At 35.7% G+C, this 21,762-nt stretch overlaps 2 protein-coding genes and 1 long non-coding RNA gene across 3 annotated transcripts; 2 read left to right on the forward strand and 1 right to left on the reverse strand.

Annotated features, from left to right (window-relative positions):
* Positions 1-361: 361 nt before the first annotated feature.
* Positions 362-2,147, reverse strand: LOC135168668 (uncharacterized). The gene is made up of 3 exons (XR_010300069.1): positions 2,016-2,147; positions 1,305-1,882; positions 362-1,040 (listed from the first exon to the last, which is right to left on the reverse strand). It is a non-coding gene; the product is annotated as an uncharacterized LOC135168668 (long non-coding RNA).
* Positions 2,148-2,175: 28 nt separating this feature from the next.
* Positions 2,176-9,092, forward strand: LOC135168665 (very long chain fatty acid elongase AAEL008004). The gene is made up of 4 exons (XM_064133062.1): positions 2,176-2,400; positions 5,855-5,937; positions 6,025-6,296; positions 7,412-9,092. The coding sequence occupies exons 2-4, from the start codon at positions 5,892-5,894 to the stop codon at positions 7,925-7,927; spliced, it is 834 nt and encodes a 277-aa protein (XP_063989132.1). The 5' UTR covers positions 2,176-2,400; positions 5,855-5,891; the 3' UTR covers positions 7,928-9,092.
* A 1,422-nt stretch (positions 9,093-10,514) lies between these two features.
* Positions 10,515-21,546, forward strand: LOC135168631 (very long chain fatty acid elongase 7-like). The gene is made up of 11 exons (XM_064133011.1): positions 10,515-11,100; positions 11,170-11,360; positions 11,440-11,520; positions 11,623-11,806; positions 11,900-12,223; positions 18,204-18,284; positions 18,784-18,974; positions 19,053-19,136; positions 19,670-19,726; positions 20,172-20,414; positions 20,978-21,546. Exons 1-11 carry the CDS (start codon positions 11,040-11,042, stop codon positions 21,149-21,151), a joined length of 1,671 nt encoding a protein of 556 aa, XP_063989081.1. The 5' UTR covers positions 10,515-11,039; the 3' UTR covers positions 21,152-21,546.
* The last annotated feature ends 216 nt before the right edge of the window (positions 21,547-21,762 follow it).

Below are 21,762 nucleotides of genomic sequence, written 5' to 3' on the forward strand. Positions count from 1 at the left end.
AATTTCAATTTTTTTAAATTAATTGACATTCACTATTAATTTCCCGTTAAATTGATTTATTCCCCAACGAAAATTATCTTTCACCGCTGCAATTCCATAATCAGCAGTACAACACGGTAATACGATATTCGCTCAGGCAACCTAAACCATTAAAAACGTAAAATCACTCTTTCCCATTCAATTTTCTCCGATAAATGAGATTTGTCTCATTACAAGGTACCTGCTGTCACTCAACAATTAATTATTTCGAGTGGTAAATGATTACAAACATTGTCGGAGAGTCGTGAGCGCAAAAAAATAATCGAATAAATTTTGTATTTTTGTAACAAGCTGTGGTGTACGAATTCTCCATTGCAGGATAATAAAATTCGCATATTTAATGTCTCAATGTAATTTCAAAATCACTGAATTAACTAGGCAATACTTATTAACCGTGGAGCCCATATTTATTAGATTTATTATCACGATATTATTTTCTTAAATCCTTCTTAACGAGCTGAAGATCTTTATCTTTACAAGAAATATATGTGATTTTGAAAATTTATTACTTGAATGAATATGTAATGTAAATAGCTGATATGTACTGCAGTTAAACCTTTAAAATTTATTCTTTTATTTGTCTTAGTAAATTAATTATTTTACATAATACTATGTTTTTAGTTGATCAAAAATCCAGGGGAATTTTTCCATTTTTCTGACTGATTTCCGTACCACTTATTTTTAGATCTGCGATAAAAAATCAGACGTCACGATGGGCATGAGCAATAGACTGTCTAAATTCCACACAATAACAAATATAAAATGTTAAGCAAAAACTTATTTGCTATCTAGTTTTATTTATCCATTTTTCCTTATTAGGGACTTCCACTGCAAGCAAAACAGCCCAGCAATTCTCCTCTCTTTTGAATTCCAGTGAGGCAGGCCAGAGAGTTGGCAATGACCCATCAAAGTTGAAGGCCAAATTTTGTTGTCAAAGCACATGTTAATCATCACCGTCGATCATCCCTCCTAGGCGAGATCACCGTGCTGCGATTGCTTACCTTTATAAAAAAAATCTCCAATATTTTTTCATCGTTATGTAATGTATGCAGCAACGACTATTTTTTTCACTTGCCAACTCATTAAGTGAGAAATAAATAGTTCTTTAATGAATACTCAATCGTTATCGGAGCATTCGTACACTGAATCTTGAAGGAGTTTTTATCCATTCGTCGGTACAAAAAATGATGAATTTTACAACAACCGGACGCCACCATTGAGCTGTCCATTTTTAATACGTTAAAATAAATAAATAAATAAATAACCTATTACTGGAATGTTCCTCCCTCCACTCAGTAAACATTCCAAAAATCAAAAAAAAAATTATTGTCACTGTAAAAATAAAAAATTGATCTTAAAAAAATGAAGATTTTTGACTGATTCCTCCAGATAACATCGGAGTCCAGCAAAAAAAATCAATTAATGCAATTGGAACGATTGGATGTATTTATTTATGTCACTGAATGCATCCAAATGGTGGGATCTCGAACTTTGGAGTTGCAACCGTGGTTCATCAATGGCCGACCTTCCTCGAGTTATTTTTCGTCACCAGGTCAGTGCACCAAAATCATATGTCCTGTGGCAAATGCTGTCTGCTGTCTCCCCACCACCTGGCATTCCTCATGTTAACATTTTCTGCATTATTCGCAAGTGTTTACACCGAATAAGAGCAAGGTAACAATTATCCAACGTTTAACCGACGTTCGCCGAGACAAAAGAAACAAAGAAAGCGAACGTAATGATTGCTTTTGGCAATAACAACGATGATAACTCTTCTGCATTAGATGTCATGATGTAGCACGTACCAGCGGCAAATGGATCTGGGGTCGATCGTGATCGTCAACTGCAACATTCGAATGAGATAATGTTAACCCCTCAATGCAAATATAATTGTACATGGAATGCACTAGACTTGAATTCTCCTCATGCACTGGATCCTCAGTCTCAGTCTCCTGAAAGCATTAGAAAACACTTACGTAACGACCACTCGCAGCTAAAATCAAAGACCCCGAGGATTGAACGATGGTTTGTGTCGCTGATTTGATAGTTCAAGGAGTAGGAACATCTTGAATCATCGTTAAAATCAACACCAATAACCGTTCGGCGATGCAATGACTGGAAGTGGCGGGAGGGTAGAGTCAGTTGGGAGCGGATAAGAAATCGCTGGTGAGGCGAAGTTCGTACACAAGGTTGCAATAGGTGGTGGGTAACAGTAAGGAAATTCGAGCCCAAGTCCTGCGAGGCCCATTGAGTTGGGTTTACTTCAATACTGTCAGTGGTCTAGCAGACGTGGTAACAAGGGAGAGGCCTTGTCAGGGGTGTGCTAATTAGTTATTTGTTACTGAAATCGTTGGATCGAACGTAAGTATTTTTTCATTTTTTTTTTTCACTGAGATTATTTTCATAATTAACGAAAGATTAAATTAATTAAATTATTCCTCTGGGAGTGATGATTTCAACGGCTGTTCCGATAGTTTGTACTTTGAAATGAGCCATAAAAAAATGTTCTCAAACTTAAAAAAACTACATTTAATGTCCACTTGTCATTTTTTTCCCTCACAAAAGTTTGAATTTCCTGTTTTTCTTAATGTAAATGACTTTATTCAAGTAATCACGAGTGATTTATGTGTTCTTCAAATCACTTTTCTATTTTATCCGATGTACAGTCGAAGGATAATTGCCATAAGTGATGGTTGAAAAAAAAAACTGCGATTAGTCGTAATTGTTCTACATCAATTGACACCTATATTTCCGCGCCACCTCAGGTGTTCAGTTGATTCATTTCCTTGTCGCATTGATTAACCCATTTCTTTTGTTCCTCAGAATGCAAGTGACCTTTGATTTTATTAATAAATGATTAAACAAAGTAATATGAAGTGCTCCGTATCAGTGATTATCAACTGAATCGACAAGAGGTCTAGACGTGATGCATGAAATCAATGTTAAACAATCCCACGTGCTGTCATTTTTTCATTTCCTTTATTAATCGATTATTCATTAAAAGGTCTATCCAATGGGAACGTATAAGTGGAACGTATCTTTATGGACAATCATTATTTATATCGATTGTAAATTTATCATGACGAGACTTGTGGAAAATTCACGGTGTAATCGCTAATAATTAATCGCTAGGCACGATTACAACGAATGATGACCGTGATGGTAGAAAATTGGAATGAATTCGTAAGTCATGTTAATTCTCTTGAATGAAATTTACTCATATCCTTCTTCATATCAAAGTTCACTGGAAAATTAGAATCACTATTGTTCACTTTGACTAAATTTTTCGATAGATTGAAATCATCGGCATTAGTGAATTTTTAATCGTTAGCTGGGGTAAAATCTGAAGTCTTTGACACCACAAAAATCATTCAACATTTTCGGGGCAGTTTCTGTTATTTATTGATTTATAATCTATTACAGATATTTCAGAAGATATCAATATTTTGCAGAATTTAATATCAATAGTATTGGCCGGGAACGATTTTTTTCCAATTTTTTAATGCATTTTTCATGATTACGTGTTTTATTTTTGCCATTAAAATGGTCCACGTGTCTCAGTTTCCCTCCAATGAAAATGTTTTTAAAAAATCTCTATCAATCTCCTAAAAACGACGATTTAATCTCTTCTTTTACGATCCATTAAACGAATAAGAAAAATATCCATAATCGATAATTCAACTTCAAAGAAATAAATGATCATATAATTTTTTCCATTTTCATAATACAAAAAAATAGCAGTCGATCAAGAGGAGAATATTTTCGGGGTAAAAATGAAAAATCGATTGCAGTCATCAGATGTTTTTACGTACCCCCTGAAAAGGTACGGACTGGGATTTCACGACGGTCTCCCCTTAATATTACACCGCATGATTATTCATGAGAGCCGAGTGATCATGAGCCGTTACTAATACCATGTTTCACTGCGAATAAGCACCGCAAGTTATAGCGATTGAATGAGAATCGTTACGAGGAATTGGTTGCGATCATCAATACGTTTTGCAATATCTTTCCGTAGTTATCATGTGTCACTGAGGTTCCCTCTGTAATTCTCTCGTAGGAATGCCGGACAATCAAGTGAAAATAATTGTGATGAAAAATTTTATGGAGAGGCCTAGTTGTTTGTTTGCTCAATATTTTTAGTTATTTCTTAAGACGCGACCAATGAAAATAGTTTTCCATAAAAAGCCATACTACTCGCCAAGATATTCATAATTATGACGCATTACCTCAGGAATGAATTATTAATTTTTGTTTGAACAATATTAGCGAAAAGTGTGAATTTTCTTTTCATCGGAAGCCGAACGCTATATTTGAACTAACGATAAATGGAAGAAATTCCTTCAGATGAGATTTAAAAATTACAATCGTAGACGTTAATGGCACATGCGTATCACCACTGACGGTCACTCCAGCGAGCTTCAAGGTGGATTACATTGGAAATGTTGGAAGTGTAAACAGTTGATGCGGTCTGATGTATTTATGCAGCTTCTGGATTAATTTAAATACGAATCTGCAATTGTCAGACAAGAACAAAATCCGGAAAAATAAATTATATCAATTTTTTAAAAATACTTCTTTCGATGGGCAGAATTAAATTTGGGTAATGATATTAATAGCATCACCAGTAGTCACCTCCACGAGTTTTCCTGGCGGTGGCCATTGATCTCTCCTCCTCGAGATCTCTCGTAACTTTGAAAACACGTGAATTCATTTTTTCCCGAGGAATTGAAACCAAGAAGCGATTTTATCCACAAACGATCAGGTTTTTCATCATTTCATCGTTCCATTGCGTACATTGTGGACACGATAATGGCTACAATTTCCTCTGAGTAAGATCTATTACTGGATATGAAGGAAATAATCGCCAGTGATCACATTGTTTTATAAAAATACTGATGTGAAATTGAGATATGAACAAATATTGTACATTGTGAATGTTTTCGAAAGATCTTGACAAGTGCGAACACTGCTTGACTTTCTTTTGACGGGTGGTAACATCGAAGGACATACGCTCGTACCTCAAAACTCAAGTGTGCGGAAAATACCTAGGGTACTCAATAATGCCATGAAATGATCTCGTTTGCCTTGATTTACTCGTTTGCGTATTTCTTTGTCCTTCTGGGGGAATCATTGAGCTTCGGCACATCGCGTGGAGATAAGTCTTCCCTCCCATCACCTAAATGTTTCAAATTATTTATTTTTCATTATTTATCCAATGATTGTGCATCATTTGTGTTTCAGTGAAATTTTAAAAATTTTATTAATCACATTATAAATACCTGCAGAAATAATGATTAAATAGAAAATAAGTGAAAATCCTTTTCAATTTCCGCCTAACAATTTTAATCATCTTACCAATTACATCGGCTTTTTTAAAACACAGACAATCGCCTTCATATGATAATTTGCCAATTATCCAAACACGACTAGTTTGTGCTTAATGTTAGTCATTACAGAGTCTAATTGACAGTAATAAAAAAATATAACGTTAATCATGTAACATTTGATGAGTGAGAATCGCAAGAAATGTCGATACTACAATGAAATACCAATAGTGCCATGTCATTCATCACTGTAAATACATTATCCTTTAATGATGATCTGAGAATTATACGTTGACAAGTTTCCGTTATATATCATATCAAACAATGAGGAATACTGATTGACGTATGTAACGCAATGCCACGCAAAAAATTAAAAAAATGGAAAACGAATGTTTTTTATAAATTTCCACAAATATGAGGGATCTAATTATTTTTAAGGACATCGGTGAGTGAAAATTCTTAATTTATGACTTATTATTATTTTCTAGAGAGTTAAATTGGGCCCCAAAATACAAATAGTACAAAATGCCAGGAATAGTCGATTGGTACAATGACATACATAATAAAACTGGTATGAAAAGAAATAATATTAAAATTGAAGAATTTGATCGAATGAAAGCTAGTCGTGATTAATTAATTTAGGGTTTTTCATTTGTAGATCCAAGAACTGCCGATTGGTTCCTCGTCACAGGCCCTGGGCCCCTCCTGATGATAGTCGCCTCGTATGTTTACTTCAGTACGTACGCCGGGCCCAGATACATGCGCGACAGGAAACCGTATTCGTTAAAAAATGTTCTGATTGTTTATAATATACTCCAAGTCATACTAAGTACGATCTTAGTTCACGAGGGATTCGTGAGCGGATGGTGGAACGATTACAGCTTTGGTTGTCAGCCTGTTGATCGCTCTAACAATCCCAAGGCGTTGCGGGTAAGAACTGTTGAAGTCTGTAATTCAAATTCAAAAATTGAGGGAGGGAAAATGGCATAAAAATTTCCAGAGAAAATTATAGCGACGATTTAAAGTGGATTTAACGGAAATTGTGTATTTCGATATAAGTCCGACGGGGTAGTAACGAGTGTAAAGTTGGCGGCCCCTGGCGAAGCCCAGGGCTGCCAATCACAGGAGTTAAAAGACCCCGTCGCACCTGTATTTGAATTATACTTTTTTTAGTGATGTTACGCTCAGGGAGTGGCGAGCTGTCATTTTTGTTTACTAGTAAACGAAAAGTCTTTTCGTTTACAAGTTTTTACTTTTTGAAGTGAAACTTCTTTGCGCGCGTGGTGGGGCAGTCGGACGGAAAGAGACATAGGCGAGAAACGAAAACGCGATAGATTCGGAGTGAGAAAATGACTCATTTTGTTAATATGATGAACAATACTAATAAAACCTTTTTATTGATATCGGGATAGTTCACTGGGAATTACCAATTCAGTGGCATCAAATGCTTTTTACACATTTGAAAATCATGAAATCTCCGGTCTAACTTATCCTTCAGTAAAATTCCCGAATTTTAAGCGGTACGAAAATGAGAATTTCGTAATTTATTTAAATATATACTCTAATATGAATATTGGAGATCAATTTCTTTGATTTTTCAATGAAATCGTAAATTTCCTGCTTTTTTGTCCTATATGGGCTTCGGTGTCACTGTTCCCCGAATTCAAAAATGCATTGACAGCAATTTCTTTGTTTTCTGTTAATTTTCAGGGAAATATGGAACAGAAATTGACTATTCTATTTGCTTTCTCCACGAGATTTCGAATTTTCAATGACAAAATGTTCTGAAATCTTCCTGTGTAGCTCAATAAAAATTTCCGAAAATTATCACAAAAAATTCAGACAAAATTTTTTAACAATCTATGGCTAAGAAGTTTCACTTCTGTCGTGCATAAATTTTATACACATATTTTGTTTACAAGTAAACGAAAAGGCATTTTTCGACACGGGCTAAACGTAGCAGCAGTGACAAAAAAATTTTTTTATACATCTCGTTATTTTCTTCAAGCTTTCGATTAGAGAAAATAATCAATTTGCCATTGCAGATGGCCCGTGCAGTGTGGCTGTACTATATTTGCAAGTTAATCGAGCTGAGTGACACAATATTCTTCGTCCTGCGTAAAAAGAATCGGCAATTGTCCTTCCTGCATATCTGGCACCATGGAATAATGACAGTGTCGTCGTGGATAGCCGTCAGATTTTTCCCCGGCGGGCAGTGCACCCTCTTGGGTCTCATCAATTCTTTCATTCACATAATAATGTACGGATACTACATGCTGTCAGCTTTCGGCCCCCACATGGAAAAGTATCTCTGGTGGAAAAAGTACTTAACCCGCCTGCAACTCATCCAATTCTCCATAATCTTCGTTCACAACTTCAATCATCTTTTCTTAGACTGCAGTTTTCCGAAATTCTTATCTATCCTGCTGACGGTGAATTCCGGCTTTTTCATTTATTTATTCGGCTCATTCTACGTCAAAAATTATTTCACACCGAAGTCACAAGTCGAAGCGGGCGATGCAAAGGCCAAGAGAAAATTGATAGTTGAAAAATCGGAATGACCTGCTAAAGAAAAATATCGGCGATCTCTTATTTTCATCGATCTAACACATATAATGAGACGATCGGTTATTTACCGACTGTTTCACATCGATGTATCTACTGTAGATCCTCGCGCGATGCCCACTTTAAGGGGTAACAGATTTTCAAATGAAATTTCAATTGCCGTTCAAAATTATTATCAATATTAGTTGGGATCATCGTCGAATTCTACCGAACGCACAAGAATCGAGCAGAAAAAATTTTTTTTTCGATTTTTTTTGGTGCCATTTCATCTGAAAAAAACAAACTATTTCCGCTCAAAACGGTTCCGGGGTGAGTGAAAAAATCTCTCTCATAAAAAACGATTGCGAATCACGAGAGTACCCGGCAACTGGTGAGGGTCCAATGTACTACCACACGTTCAGCCAAAATGGGAAGCGATTTGCCAAATTAATTTGCAGACGCGTTGGCCCCCAGAACCGGCAGATTTTAGTCGATTTAGTCTTCTATCGGTAATGGGAATATCTACTCTGAGATGCCAATTATCTGGATAGGTCATCGACCGATATCAATCAGTCTTTTTATTTCACCTTGAAACATGCATAATAATCATTGAAGACCAACCGGACGACGAACGCAGGCACGATTTTTTCCCCCGATGTCTAGGGTATCAAAAACGTTAGCACTTTATCAACTCCAATTTCCCATTGAAATTCGAACAAAGGGAATGCCACAAGCTCATGATTATCTTCAAATCATAAATCCATAATGACCAAAAGTTTGAGTAATACTCTCATGTTTCCTGGAGTTTGCGTAACAAATTATAACAATAACACGCGCTGAAGAATTTCCGAGGTGTTGACCTTTGTGTGGCGCTCATGTTGCTTCGTTGGGAATTCAGAAGATTTTTCAATTCAAGAATTTGACGTCATTCTTTTGATCACATTATCGATAGATTCGTTAAAAATAACGATCGAACTACCCCGGCTTAAATTTCATTTTATCACGACGATATAAACGACGAGATGTTAATAAACTCACAACTATTACTGGAAGGTTCACCAATGATTTAGTATATCCTAACAAAAATGTGATTTGTTGTTATTCAGCATGAGAGTTTCCAACTACATTTGTTCACCAAAATTTAAAAAAAATAATAAATAAATTGAAAGAAATCATGCAAGACGCAGGGAGAGAAATTTTTTATAAAAATTCTAGTCCTCTTTTTTAAAAACATCACAATCCCTCCGTTATGAAAAATTCTAATATTGTTAATACAATTTTGCTAAAACATCCAATGCCAGCGCGAGAATTTTTTTTGAAATTTCTCCCCATGCAATATTATGCGATTATTATTGAAAATAATTTCTAAAATGAAGAAATGTTAATTGTAGCTGAGTAAATCTACTGAATCATGGTGCGTCGCATATTCACTGTCGTGGTCGATCGTCGTAAGGTCAGGACTGTGGGACCTGTGCGGCCTTCATTTCCGGCTATTTTAAATACCCACGAACCTCATCTTCACCTCCTCGTGACTATTCCTCATCCTCTCTTTCTCCTTAAATTTCACTGCGTCGAGTGGCGGCTTAAAGGGCTAGATTTTCACTTCATCGTGTTGTCATTGACGAATTTTTTCACTTCCTCATTCCCCAAGTCGTCGATTTGACGCACACTATCGTCAAGATAATGTAATTAGTTTATCGCTTCGCGGACTGAGGATCCACTCGAAAATTATGTACAGCAGATTCCATAATTGAGGATTGAATAGCCGATGTCTATGTGCGGGTATTTATATCACATCTTCCGAATATAAATAACCCCTTCAATCGTTCAATTGATTTATTCATCATTTTTGGACTTGTTCATAATGAGAAGGAGTAGAAGATTATGTGAAAAGGAATAATCAATATTCGCTAGACATCGCAGGGAGAATTATGACAGGGAGATTCCCACTTTTGAAAGTAACCCCAAGGTTTCCATTCTATTGGACAAACTAAAACCTTCTTCGAACATATATGTGGCCGTGACTGTGACATTTTCATCGTAATTATGTTGGCACAAATGGTGGGTCGAAATTCCGTAATCGTTGTAGATGATGCGGAATCTATGAATATTAACGAAAATTCCGATCTCTGTATGGAAAACGCGAGAGTCAAATGGTTTTTTTTATTTCTTACTTCTTTATATGTTAAAGGATGAATTAAAATTTTCCCCTGGAAAATTAATAAAGTGAATAAATTAAAATTTGCCCCCGGAAAATTAATAAAGTGAATAAATTGTAATTATCCATGAAGCGTCACGTTCAATATAGTTACCCTATAGTAAATCACGTGCAATATAGTTACCCTATAAAACACCAATCTTGGTACAATTGAAATCCCATGACACCCCCAGCCATAATTGGAGATAACTGATAGAAAAAAAAATTCTGTGCAAGAAATTCTTTTCATTACTGCACCAACTCTATCAGTAATGAATGCCCCAGAGTTGAATTAACGTCGACCCCTGCAACAATATCACATCAATAAAGGTCTTGAGCCAATTGAAATACTGTAAGCATGACTTCGCTGTAGATCGGGAAGTTTGAAAATGATGAAATTTGCAGAGTGAGAAGTCAAGGCAAAGGAATTTACACTCACCCAGAATAAAATTCAATTAGAATCCCACAAACATCCCACAACGAGATGCATAGCTTCCTCCTTGGTTAAATTATAACACCGGACGCTAGTCAGTTGGTAGCTAGTTAAACCCGAGCTCCCGGTGTTGTCGATGACTTCGATTTTTTTCCCCTCATTTTTTTATGCTTTCCGAATAGTCAGGTAATTCCAATGGGCACACACACGTGAACGCAATCAGATAATTATAATACAATGGTTGTACATTTTTAACGAAGGTAAAAACCTCTATCAGTCCAATTCGGTGCTCCGCTGTGAATGGGTGGGTCGGTGGGCTTTAACGTTTCATTCCGTGGTCACTCGAAATTATTTATTTATTACACCGCCCATGAATGACTAGACTAGTATAAAAAAATCGAGCCCATGTGAAGGTATAGAAGAAGAGAGATAATTTTTTTTTTTCGATAACTGATATTCAACAGTGAGTTTTACCAGTGCTTCACTCCGTAAGGGCACCATGGCGACAATTATTAAATCTTTAATAAGATTGTATCACTACCTTAATGACGAAGTTTCGGGTAAGTGAAATTCTCAGCCAGATTGGTTTTAATGAATGCAGAAATTTGGGGATATTTTCGAATGCTTAGATCCCAGAACGAAAGACTGGTTCCTGATAGCGACACCATGGCCAGGTCTCGCCATTCTCGGATTTTACCTGTATTTTGTGTTCACCCTTGGGCCAAGACTAATGGCCAACAGAAAGCCCTTCAACTTAGACAGAATTTTACAAGTGTACAATGTCGTGCAGATCATTGCCAGTGCCTACCTAGTCTACCTGGTAAAATCAAAATTTATCCCATGACAGGGAAAATGGTGATGATGTCGTGAGATTGCAATTTTTTTTTATTGTCTTTCAGGCTTTGACGCAGGCATGGCTGAATAAATACAGTTTCGTGTGCGAACCCGTCGATTACTCGAACACTACGGACGCAATAGCGGTACGACGAATTCATTATCATTCATAATTCGGTCATCGTAATTTACAATAATAGACGATTCATGGGGCCAATAATTTGTTGACTTTTGATTTATTATTTCAGATAGCAGCATCAGTGTGGTTGTACTTCATGCTGAAAATAGTGGACCTCCTCGACACGGTGTTCTTCGTTCTTAGAAAAAAGCAGAATCAGGTGTCATTCCTCCACGTTTACCATCACACGGGCATGGTGATGGGGGCTTGGGGTGGTGTCAAGTATCTACCAGGTGGACACGTCACATTCTTAGGTCACTATCATCGAGACCCTTTGGAAATATTTGAACCCATCGATCCCATGAAGTAGTGAATCTAACTGGAGCTTGAATTTCATTTAATTTCAGGCTTGATAAATTCCTTTGTCCACGTCATCATGTACAGTCATTACTTGGCGACGTCGCTGAAGCTTGGCAAGCCCTGGTGGAAGAAGTACATAACGCAAATGCAACTAGTGCAATTTTTCCTCATTCTGCTGCATTTCTCGCAGCTAGTATGGACAGAGGATTGCGGATTTCCACTGTGGCCGGCGGCGATATTCATACCCCAAAATCTCTTTATGATCGTTTTGTTCGGTGATTTTTATTACAAGACTTATATCAAGAAGCCCGACAGTGTTGGCCAGAATGGAATCAGCAAGGAAATTGCCAATGGTAAACCAAAGAGCCTATAGAACCCCTTAACTCGTTAATTACCATTTAATTCATCACCTCGAGTCTAAATTATCAATTGGTTTTCGTTGTGAATGTCTGGAATTTTTTTTTATATCTCATACCATCATCTGCTCATTATGCACTACGTCAATCACATAATGCATAGGATCGATACAAATTATTATAAATAAATGAATAATCTATTTCTGAGCTGCTTCGTCACGTTATTTTCCATCCTGAGGAGAAAGGTAAATTAAAAAATAACAGAAAAATTATTTTTGCGCTCTGATGATGCTGAATACCGACGGTAGGACAACTGTTGGTAATCCAGTAGTTAACTGACAAATCGTTCACGATATGTTGATAAAAGAGGAATTGAAGTGCATTTTCTTCGGAGAAAAACCCAAGATCGGTATTACGGGCTGAAGGGTCGAAAAAAACATTTGTTTTTTCATCGTTATCCTCGACTGTGAGGGCTTAATTGGCTTCTTCGGGGCCCCTTTATCCCAAATACACCTTCACTGGGCGCAAAAATTGAATTGCCCGTAACTGGCCGCGGGCAGATGAAAGTTGTGAATGTCAATAGAGATTTGGGCGCGCGCTTTTACTCCGCAAGAGGACCGGCCAGTATTTTGAATTTTGTCCACATCCGGTTGCTGGATTTGGGTGTGTAATGTCGTCGGTTAATCACCAAGTTTTTTTTACCAATGTCTATTACGTTAATTACGTGAATGGGTTTTTAAGAATTTTACCGCTCGTTGAATTTTGAGGGAAAAATACTGAGGAAAATTGGAAGAAGAAAAAAACTTGATAAAATTCTGAAATTTTTAAGGAATTGAAAATTAAATTGAAATGGAGAAGATCAACTTGATTGTTGCATATTAGTCAAATAGTAAAAATAGCCTCTTCTTGTTAATAATGGCCTTAAAACACACTTTTTTTATTGTTACAAGATGAGAGAAGAGAATAATGCTTTTAAAAGTAATTTTTTTGGTTAATGAAATATCATTGTTCCATCATTAATTTCCCATAGAGATGACATGAAAGGTCATAACCTTACACGATTACATAAAGAAATAATCGACTATACATAGTCTTAGCTGACAGGATAAACCGAAAACTTAATTCTCAATTTAAAAGCCCTCATTAGTTTATTATTAGGAAATTGGAAGATTTAAATTGAATTTTCATTTTGGAATGAAAAACCAATGAGTAATAATCGATACAAAGTCCAGCAAATAATATTCATCTCCATCTTCTTTCGAATCTCCAGAATGATTATGCATTTGTGGCGAATGCTGCAAAAATCGTCCTTTATGTAAATTAAATTTGAAATCATTCAAATATGTTGGGGCATCTTCTTTGGCATTAATTTTTCCTGAAAACCTTGATGACACCGCTGTCTTATATATTACGCCTTTCAATTAATCAACCGTCCAGCACGTTAATTAATTAATGACATCTTGACCCTTTTATCTCTTTACGTAACAACATTATTATCATGAACACACGGACACAACCTGATTTCCTAACGGTCATTAAGTTCGATAAGACGAGATGTTTCCCCCTCGTACAAGGTCTAAAGAAATTTTTGGACGAATTATGACACATTGAGAGACCTTCGTTCTGAGGGAACGTGAAAATTTCGACTCTTTCTAATTCTCGCCGGACCGATGGAAAACATTTCTTCGCTCACTCAAGACTCGTTGATAATAGTAATGAATATTTATAGGTTTATAATGAAATCAACAAATTAGGGAAATCTCGACATTTGGTTCGAATTAATTAATTCAATTTCGTTTTCACGTAAGAGAGTGCATAATTTAATTTTGCAACATTATCAATAATTCTGTATTATGTCATAGGAAGTTGGACAATTGAATAATTTTAATTATTGAATCATGAATTTTTCATGACCCAAACAACATGGTATTGTATTAAAATTTCACAAATACCATTATGAAGAAAATATTGATTATCGGTAATTTAATTGCTCATTAATTTTTTCCCGGACGTTTATAAAATTATCCCAGAGATCGTTGAACTCTCTATTAACAATAATAATACATCCACTCGAAGGAAAACGTTTCTCTCGATTTGCCAGATATCAATGACAGTCATCCCTCGACGATACAAACCAATTGTCCCACTTCTCGAATATTTAAAAATTGATCCATCCGGATACTTGTAAGCTATAGTCCAGCAGGTTTTACATGGCGACCACAAATGAGCCCAAATTCTTGTGCCGTTAGTTACTCCAGTGCTTCCCCTCTCTTAAAAAGAATGAATAAAAAATTGCCCCGCGGCAGAATACAGATTTCGATTTCGGTCATTCGGTGATGGTACAGCATCCAGTTCACCTTCTTGACCCATTTTCCATTTCACAAAGTTTCTTCGTGATTCTCAGGTTTGTCAACACATCCCCCCATTGTTCTAGTATTTTTCTGATTTTTTCACCTGAAAAACCCCCATCTTTCTCTAAACAATAATTCGTTATCGAACTTTCTATTCGACTAATTAAAAAATATCAACAAAGTACACGTTTCATTCAGTCAAATACCGACAGACAGGGGCCCTCCCGGGTTAAGTACATTAGTCCCATAAGATATAACCGGAATTATGATGCATTAATTTACTATTGTTATTAATAAACCCACGCGGTGAGACATTAGGAGATCCTCTAAAATGTTCGTTAGAATACTAGAGAAGAAATTATTTCGACAATATTTATTTTTCTCACGGTTTTTCCCTGGCGAGGGCGATAGGAGCCCATCGAATTTCTATTGACACTGAGATTTAACGAATCAATCTATTGCTTTCTACAAAAATTTCGAGAGAACGACCTTGGGCGGCTGAGACATAAATAAATTTATAGGAGAAGCTAAAGCCGCCGGAGAATAGATATTCGGGAAAAGACGTGAGGTCCAGCCGATGAATGCGGATGACGATAGACCAGCCATCGTGGATCTAGGAGTTTCAAAGTTGTAAATTTTACCATAATATTCTCCGCAACTGGAACATCACCTGCGCCAGAATAGTATTCTATAGTACCTTCCACTAATAACACTATGAGAGTGTAAAAGAATTACGAATAATATGATGAGTAATAATATTATATCATATGGGTTTGATTGTTATTTTTAAAAATATGGAGATATTTATAAAATTGAAATTATTAAATTTACTTTGAGTAGTCTTGAATATTGGAATATAGCACAAAACTGGACTTTTTAAAAGGGGATTCCTGAAGACTTTTTGTAGATAATCAACGATGAAGTGGGATTTAGCTGTGGAGATATGCACGGAAAAAGGGGGTACCGTTTTAGAAATGCGATGGCGTGGAAATTGCTCCTTTACTCATAAATCGAAATTGCTCTTCCTGTTGGTCATTACACCGCGAATGGTGGCACAATAGTATTAACAATTGACCGACATGCACGGGGAGGCGTCATCGTAAAATATCCAGCGTCAGCCTAGCTCAAACGTCATCTAGAAAATGGAACGAAGTTAAATAGACTTCGGAGGACGATGAATTTCAGTTTCCCCTACTTGGTGAGTGGACAGTGTAATGGGAGAATGAAATATAAATTCCAATCTTTGTCTTCGGAGTGGAGAATGCTTATGTAATGGACGAAAATCAAATACACTGTGGATATGTCCATTTAGGTTTATCTTTTTTTTTTTTTATTTATGATTGAGGTTCATTCGAGTGAAATGTGACGAGTTTTTTTATTGGAACAGTAAACCTTATTCATAGTACAACTGACTCGTCAATTATGTCAAAAGAGTGAATTTGTAACTGTTACGTGAGCTCTTGGCAGCTAGAATTTTCGTGAGACTTAATTTGTAACAGGAGACGTTGGATTTTTTTTTAATAGGAGTTTTCATTAAAGTCGACGTCGCACTATTCAAAAAACATAATAAGGAAGATTAAATTTTATGTTAAATAAATTGAATTGTTTATTGAACTTTCCAACTACCGAGAAAACAGAACAATATTTTCTCGAATTTATTTTATCTCTAAAAATAAAAATTACATTAAATATTTTAAAATTAATCTGATTAGCAAATAATGAATCATTTGAAAATCACGTGTGAATTAATCGTCATTAGACATTCCAGGATTCTTCCTCAAACTCTAAGTAAAGCTTCACGCGACAGAGGAGGATTTGTTCCCTACAAATCCGAGTGCTACTCGTCAACGTTCACACAACTGGCATTTTTTTGAAATTATTTATGCATAGTTAAATATAATAATTCAATAACTAAACAAAGATCGTTAAAAGTGCCGGCCCCTACCTACGCAATAACCGGCAACTCGGCTTTCCTACTTGATATTCTTCATCGTTACATTATATGATTCAGGGAATCAAATCGTGGAGAGAAATTGTTAATCCCAGAATAATTTAAAATCTATTCCCCAGAAAATTATTAATTCAAAAATGATTGACTGAGTATCTGTTGATCAGAAATTAGAGACAATTGTTTCGATTAATTGAGCATTACCGATAGGAGGAAGTAATTTCAATGAAACTGATAATTTTGTTCTGCGGGGGGATGAAATTGTCAACAATTTATATTCTTTAATAGACACACCTGTGTAAATTGCCATCATCAGTGCTATTCTGGCAATTATTATCACCAGCTCTGTGTGTGGGTCAGATCTGGTAAATTGCTATATCATCCTCAACCCTGATACTGATTGTGAGTCAAGGAATTCGATCCGTGAAATCATTTGTCGTGGACTTGAATGACTTTCTGTCGGTACCGTTAGTTGAAGAAAGAAAATTCTTTTTGAGTGCTCGCTAAGTAATTGGAGAATAGGCATGCTATTATTCCAATTACGAGACAATAAGGAAAGTTGAGATTCCCATTTTTCCATTTGTTGAAATCAACTGAAAATTTATTAAATAAAAAAATTCAGCAAAATAAATTCCGCAAAAATTGGCAATTCACATGCAACAATTTCGTAATTTCAATGAAGTTTCCAACACTCTAATTCAAAAATAAAAACGTGAGTAGTGCGGTACACCTCAAACTCCTCCTCGGAAGTCACTCTTCTGTCTCTGTCACATCCGTCCCGGAGAAACCGAGTACCTTTATTCCTGGCAAACACCCCATTGACGCATATTTCATTGTAAACACATTCTGCAATTTTTCCATAATTCTCATTTCGAATCCACGTGGAGCTGGACAAGTGCTCCAACGCTCAATTAACCTGTTCAACTCCATTAAAAAAATTAACAAGAACTTTTATATAATTTCATTTATCACATTCAATCACATTGAACAATCAGCGGCGATTGATCAATTGTGAATAATTAATGTTATTCACGCCAAGAGATTACGCACTCCATTGATACATCGGATAGCAGCCGGTAAATTCGAAAGCCAGAGCATGCTGAAATAATATCGAAATTCAGTTGAGTTTTTCGCGCGATGGAAAGGTGGAAGTTGGACCTGTGGTGGGGATGACAGTTATCCAATGGCAATGCTCGACCCTCCACACCGGTAATTCTGAATCATGTCTTTTGGCTTCGAGCATTATGGCTGGTTTGGGATACGCACTTTAACAGCGTTCCCGTGAGGGTCTTACAAGCCTCACCTCACCGTGGATTTATTCTCTCAAAAGTTTACATTTTCACAAGTTATATCATAATTATTATTGTTATCGATGTGAGTACAAATAAGGATTTTTCAAAATTACTGCCATTAAGTTGGTTTTCCTATCGACAATATGAATCATTGATGTGCCAAGGTGTTTTTAGTGCTATTATTTAAAAATAAGAGTGTTGAAAACATACAAATGTTGAATGCAATTAATATTTATTATGACCGATGGTCAATACTTCAATAAATTATTCACACAATATAAAATTCAAATGAAAATTGATAGATGTTGAATTTTTTTTTCGTCATTCATTAATATTTAAAATGGTTTTCAATTGTCATTGTTATAATACATTCTGTTACATTTTAGAGTACATTATCTGGTGAGTCTCCTATTACATCAGAGTCATGGCGAGTTTTATGAAACTTGTCGTCAGCAATTACAATGAAATTCTGGAGTCAACCAAAGGTAAACTGTCATCAATACAAGAGAACATATTGCCAATGAGTTAACGCTTAATATACATATATTCTTAGCAATAATACCCCGGGCATTGAACGCACACCTTTGACCATCATTAGTAAATCTCTCTGGTTTGTCTTTACATATCTCATTAATCAATGCACAATGCCATTCAAATCTGCACGGTTGTTGCATTGTTCAAGGCGACATTGAACCGATAAAAAGATTTTATACAATTTTTGTATTTTTTTCAAATTTGGTGCCTGTCAAGGAAGAAAATAATATTCTTACGTAACGGATACCTATGAATAACTAATTTTCATCAGGGGAATTAAAATTCAATGAATAAATCTTTGGGTTGAAATCTTTTCCGAAACATAAAAATACACTACATCAATTGTCACAGTCATGCTCACAATTTTCGAACCTTTTACTTTTTCGGTGACGTAGATCGGAAATTTAGACTGGGGAAAAAAAAAAATCCTAACGTTGGCTTTATCCACAGATCCAATGGTCGACGAGTGGCCACTCATGAGCTCTCCCGGACCTGTTCTACTCATTCTCGGTGTCTATCTCTTATTTGTCCTAAAAATTGGACCGAAGATGATGGAGTCGAGGCCTCCATTTCAACTCACCAATATACTCATTCTGTATAACGGGGCACAGGTTTTATTCAGCATTTGGCTCTCAACATTGGTATGATTTTTTTCTCCTGCATTTTTCTGTTTTTTTTATTCCTCGCCAAATTTTTATTTATCCGTTTCGGTGTTTCAGGCACTCAAGGCTGATTTCTTGAGCTACATATTCACAAAAACCTGTACTTCTGGAACAATAACGGATAAGAACCACCAGAGAATGGTAATGGTGAAGAATGATGAAGAGCAATTTAATAATTTTTCATTTTTCGAAAAACATATTATTCACTCGCGGTGGGGGATGGCTCAATTGAGGCAAATGGTGATCGTGGTTCATCTGGGACAAGTCACCCCAAAGTGAAAAAAAATACAAAATTCCACTCCAATGACCGTCGAATGACGAATTCAAAATAATTGTTTTTAATTTTTTGATAATTTTATTATGTAGCTAGAGAGTTCTGGTCAATTGTTTTCTTGATATCGAAAATAATGGAAAATTGGCGGGTGATTGTCAGGGAACAAAATGTCTGATAACATTCTGAAAACAATTTTTATTTACGTCAGTAGCACGTCATTGACATCCGCCCCTTTATGGGGGCATTTCCAAATCGAAGAGAGCTGAGACAATTTTCACCAGAATCTTTTTTATAGAGCAAAAAGTGGAAATGAAAAATGTTCTGTCATCGATATATTTAAAAAAATACTCTTGAAAATTAAAAACTCTGTCAATGGAATGACACTTGTTTTTCCCCACAGTTGACAACAGCTGCCTGGTGGTATTTCTTCTCAAAAGTGATTGAGCTGCTGGACACGGTAAGACATCTCCACCGCAATTAAACTCATTATACAACAATTTCCATCCTCATAATTCACACGTATATGTGAAATATGAAAATGAAGTCAACTCATGTTGATTTGGTTATAGGTTTATTTTAACTAGTTTTTCCTGTATTCAATGTCACAATTGTCGACAGAAGCTTATCGTTGGAGCTCAATATGCAGTTTATCACTAAAAATTTCACCTATTTTCGAAACAATACCATTTCAGTGACACTTCACTTGCTCTACACACATTAATTCATAATTCCAGCTTATCATATTACGGAAATGATTAAAAATTTTTGTCTAAATTTTCCGTGACAAGAAAATTTTCAGAAATTTAAATAAAAAGTTCTCAAGTTATTCCAGTGATTTTTTTCGTAGTTAACTAAGCATAACTTTAAATTATTTTCTAAGAGTAGTTCCGGTATTTTTTTAGGTCTTTTTCGTTCTGAGAAAGAAGCAGAATCAGGTGACATTTCTTCACGTCTATCATCACACGATAACAGCCCTGTTCTCGTGGTGCTATTTGAAACTTCTTCCAGGTGAGCAGGGGCTCCTCATCGGATTTCTCAATGCGTCTGTCCACATCGTTATGTACTCTTACTACTTGATCGCTGCGCTGGGGCCGCAGTACAGGAAGTACTTGTGGTGGAAGAAATACATGACTTGGATCCAACTGGTAATGATGAATAGATAATTAATGGGTCGAGGAATATTTTAAGGGCCTTTCTAATAACGCAAAAGAATATTAATTTATGAAAAAATATATATATACTATATATTTGAATAAACAAAAAATTGAAACGGAGTATAGACACCGGGAAATATCAGGGAAGAATTGGATAAACATGATGCGATAAAAATTAGTAAGATAACAAAAAGTTTTGCAATTATATTTCGAAAAACCGTTTTGTTACTTAAAAATAATCACCCAAATATCGATTTACCTTGAAGCTCACATAATCAATCTCACCGAGACTTAATGCGCTTGAAATTCAGTATTTCGAGAAGTGATAAACTGCGATTGCCTAATTTTCAAAAGCCTGTAGAAATTACCCAAACTATAACTCTCTCGTGACCTCGACTGTTGCGTTCTGATTGACTGCAATCCGTTGTGACAAATAAATCAGTCCATAAATTTGTCCCAAATACTGTCGTTAATTAACCATGAATTTTGAATTTCATCATTCTAAGTCCCAAAATTAATCAACACGTCTGATTAATGATAAACTTTCTCCACAGGTCCAATTTTGTCTGATGCTTGTTTACCTTATGTCGATTCTCGCAATGGACTGCCCACTGCCAAAGGCTCTCACCTACTTCTTCGTCACGAATGTCGTCATATTCCTTTACCTCTTCAGCGATTTTTATCGAAAAGCATATGTGAAGAAAAACGCATTGAAGAAGGAGACATGAGAGAGAAATCTAATGAACAGTGAGATAATGGATAATGTGTTATTATTTTGTCGCGAGATTGAACGCGAGATGTTCATTGATAACTGTGAATGTCTGGAAGGTAAATACTTGGAAATAACTTGGAACATACTGACGAAGCACTGATCATCATCAGCGCTTATGAATTCTAAAAAATTTTCTATTTATACGGCTTGTAACTGAGATTCTGAACAAAAATTTACCAGCTAAAAAGACCTACTCATTTCGCATCTCTTGCGCAATCGAAACGTTTGTTATTTATTATTACCATATGTGTTACCAAATATATTTGCTCACATGTTTACATTAAACGGATGAATGAGTGAAAGTGGATTATTTGAATACCAACATTTACTTCAATTTTATTACAGTGTATAATAAAGATGATGATATTGTACAAAAGAATTTCGTATTGTAGTGTGAAAAAAATAATCAAAAGTGACAGCTCAATTTCGACAAATAAATGATAGATCACTAACCCTTTCTATATAGTAAGGAACACATGGTTTATTTTTTTATTACATAAATTTCAACATTATTTTACGGTACGCCTGGAGAATTTTATTGATCTAAACTATAAGTCATAATTTTAG

The sequence above is a fragment of the Diachasmimorpha longicaudata genome, chromosome 13 (assembly GCF_034640455.1).
Source record: "Diachasmimorpha longicaudata isolate KC_UGA_2023 chromosome 13, iyDiaLong2, whole genome shotgun sequence".
In the NCBI taxonomy this organism is placed as follows: domain Eukaryota; kingdom Metazoa; phylum Arthropoda; class Insecta; order Hymenoptera; family Braconidae; genus Diachasmimorpha; species Diachasmimorpha longicaudata.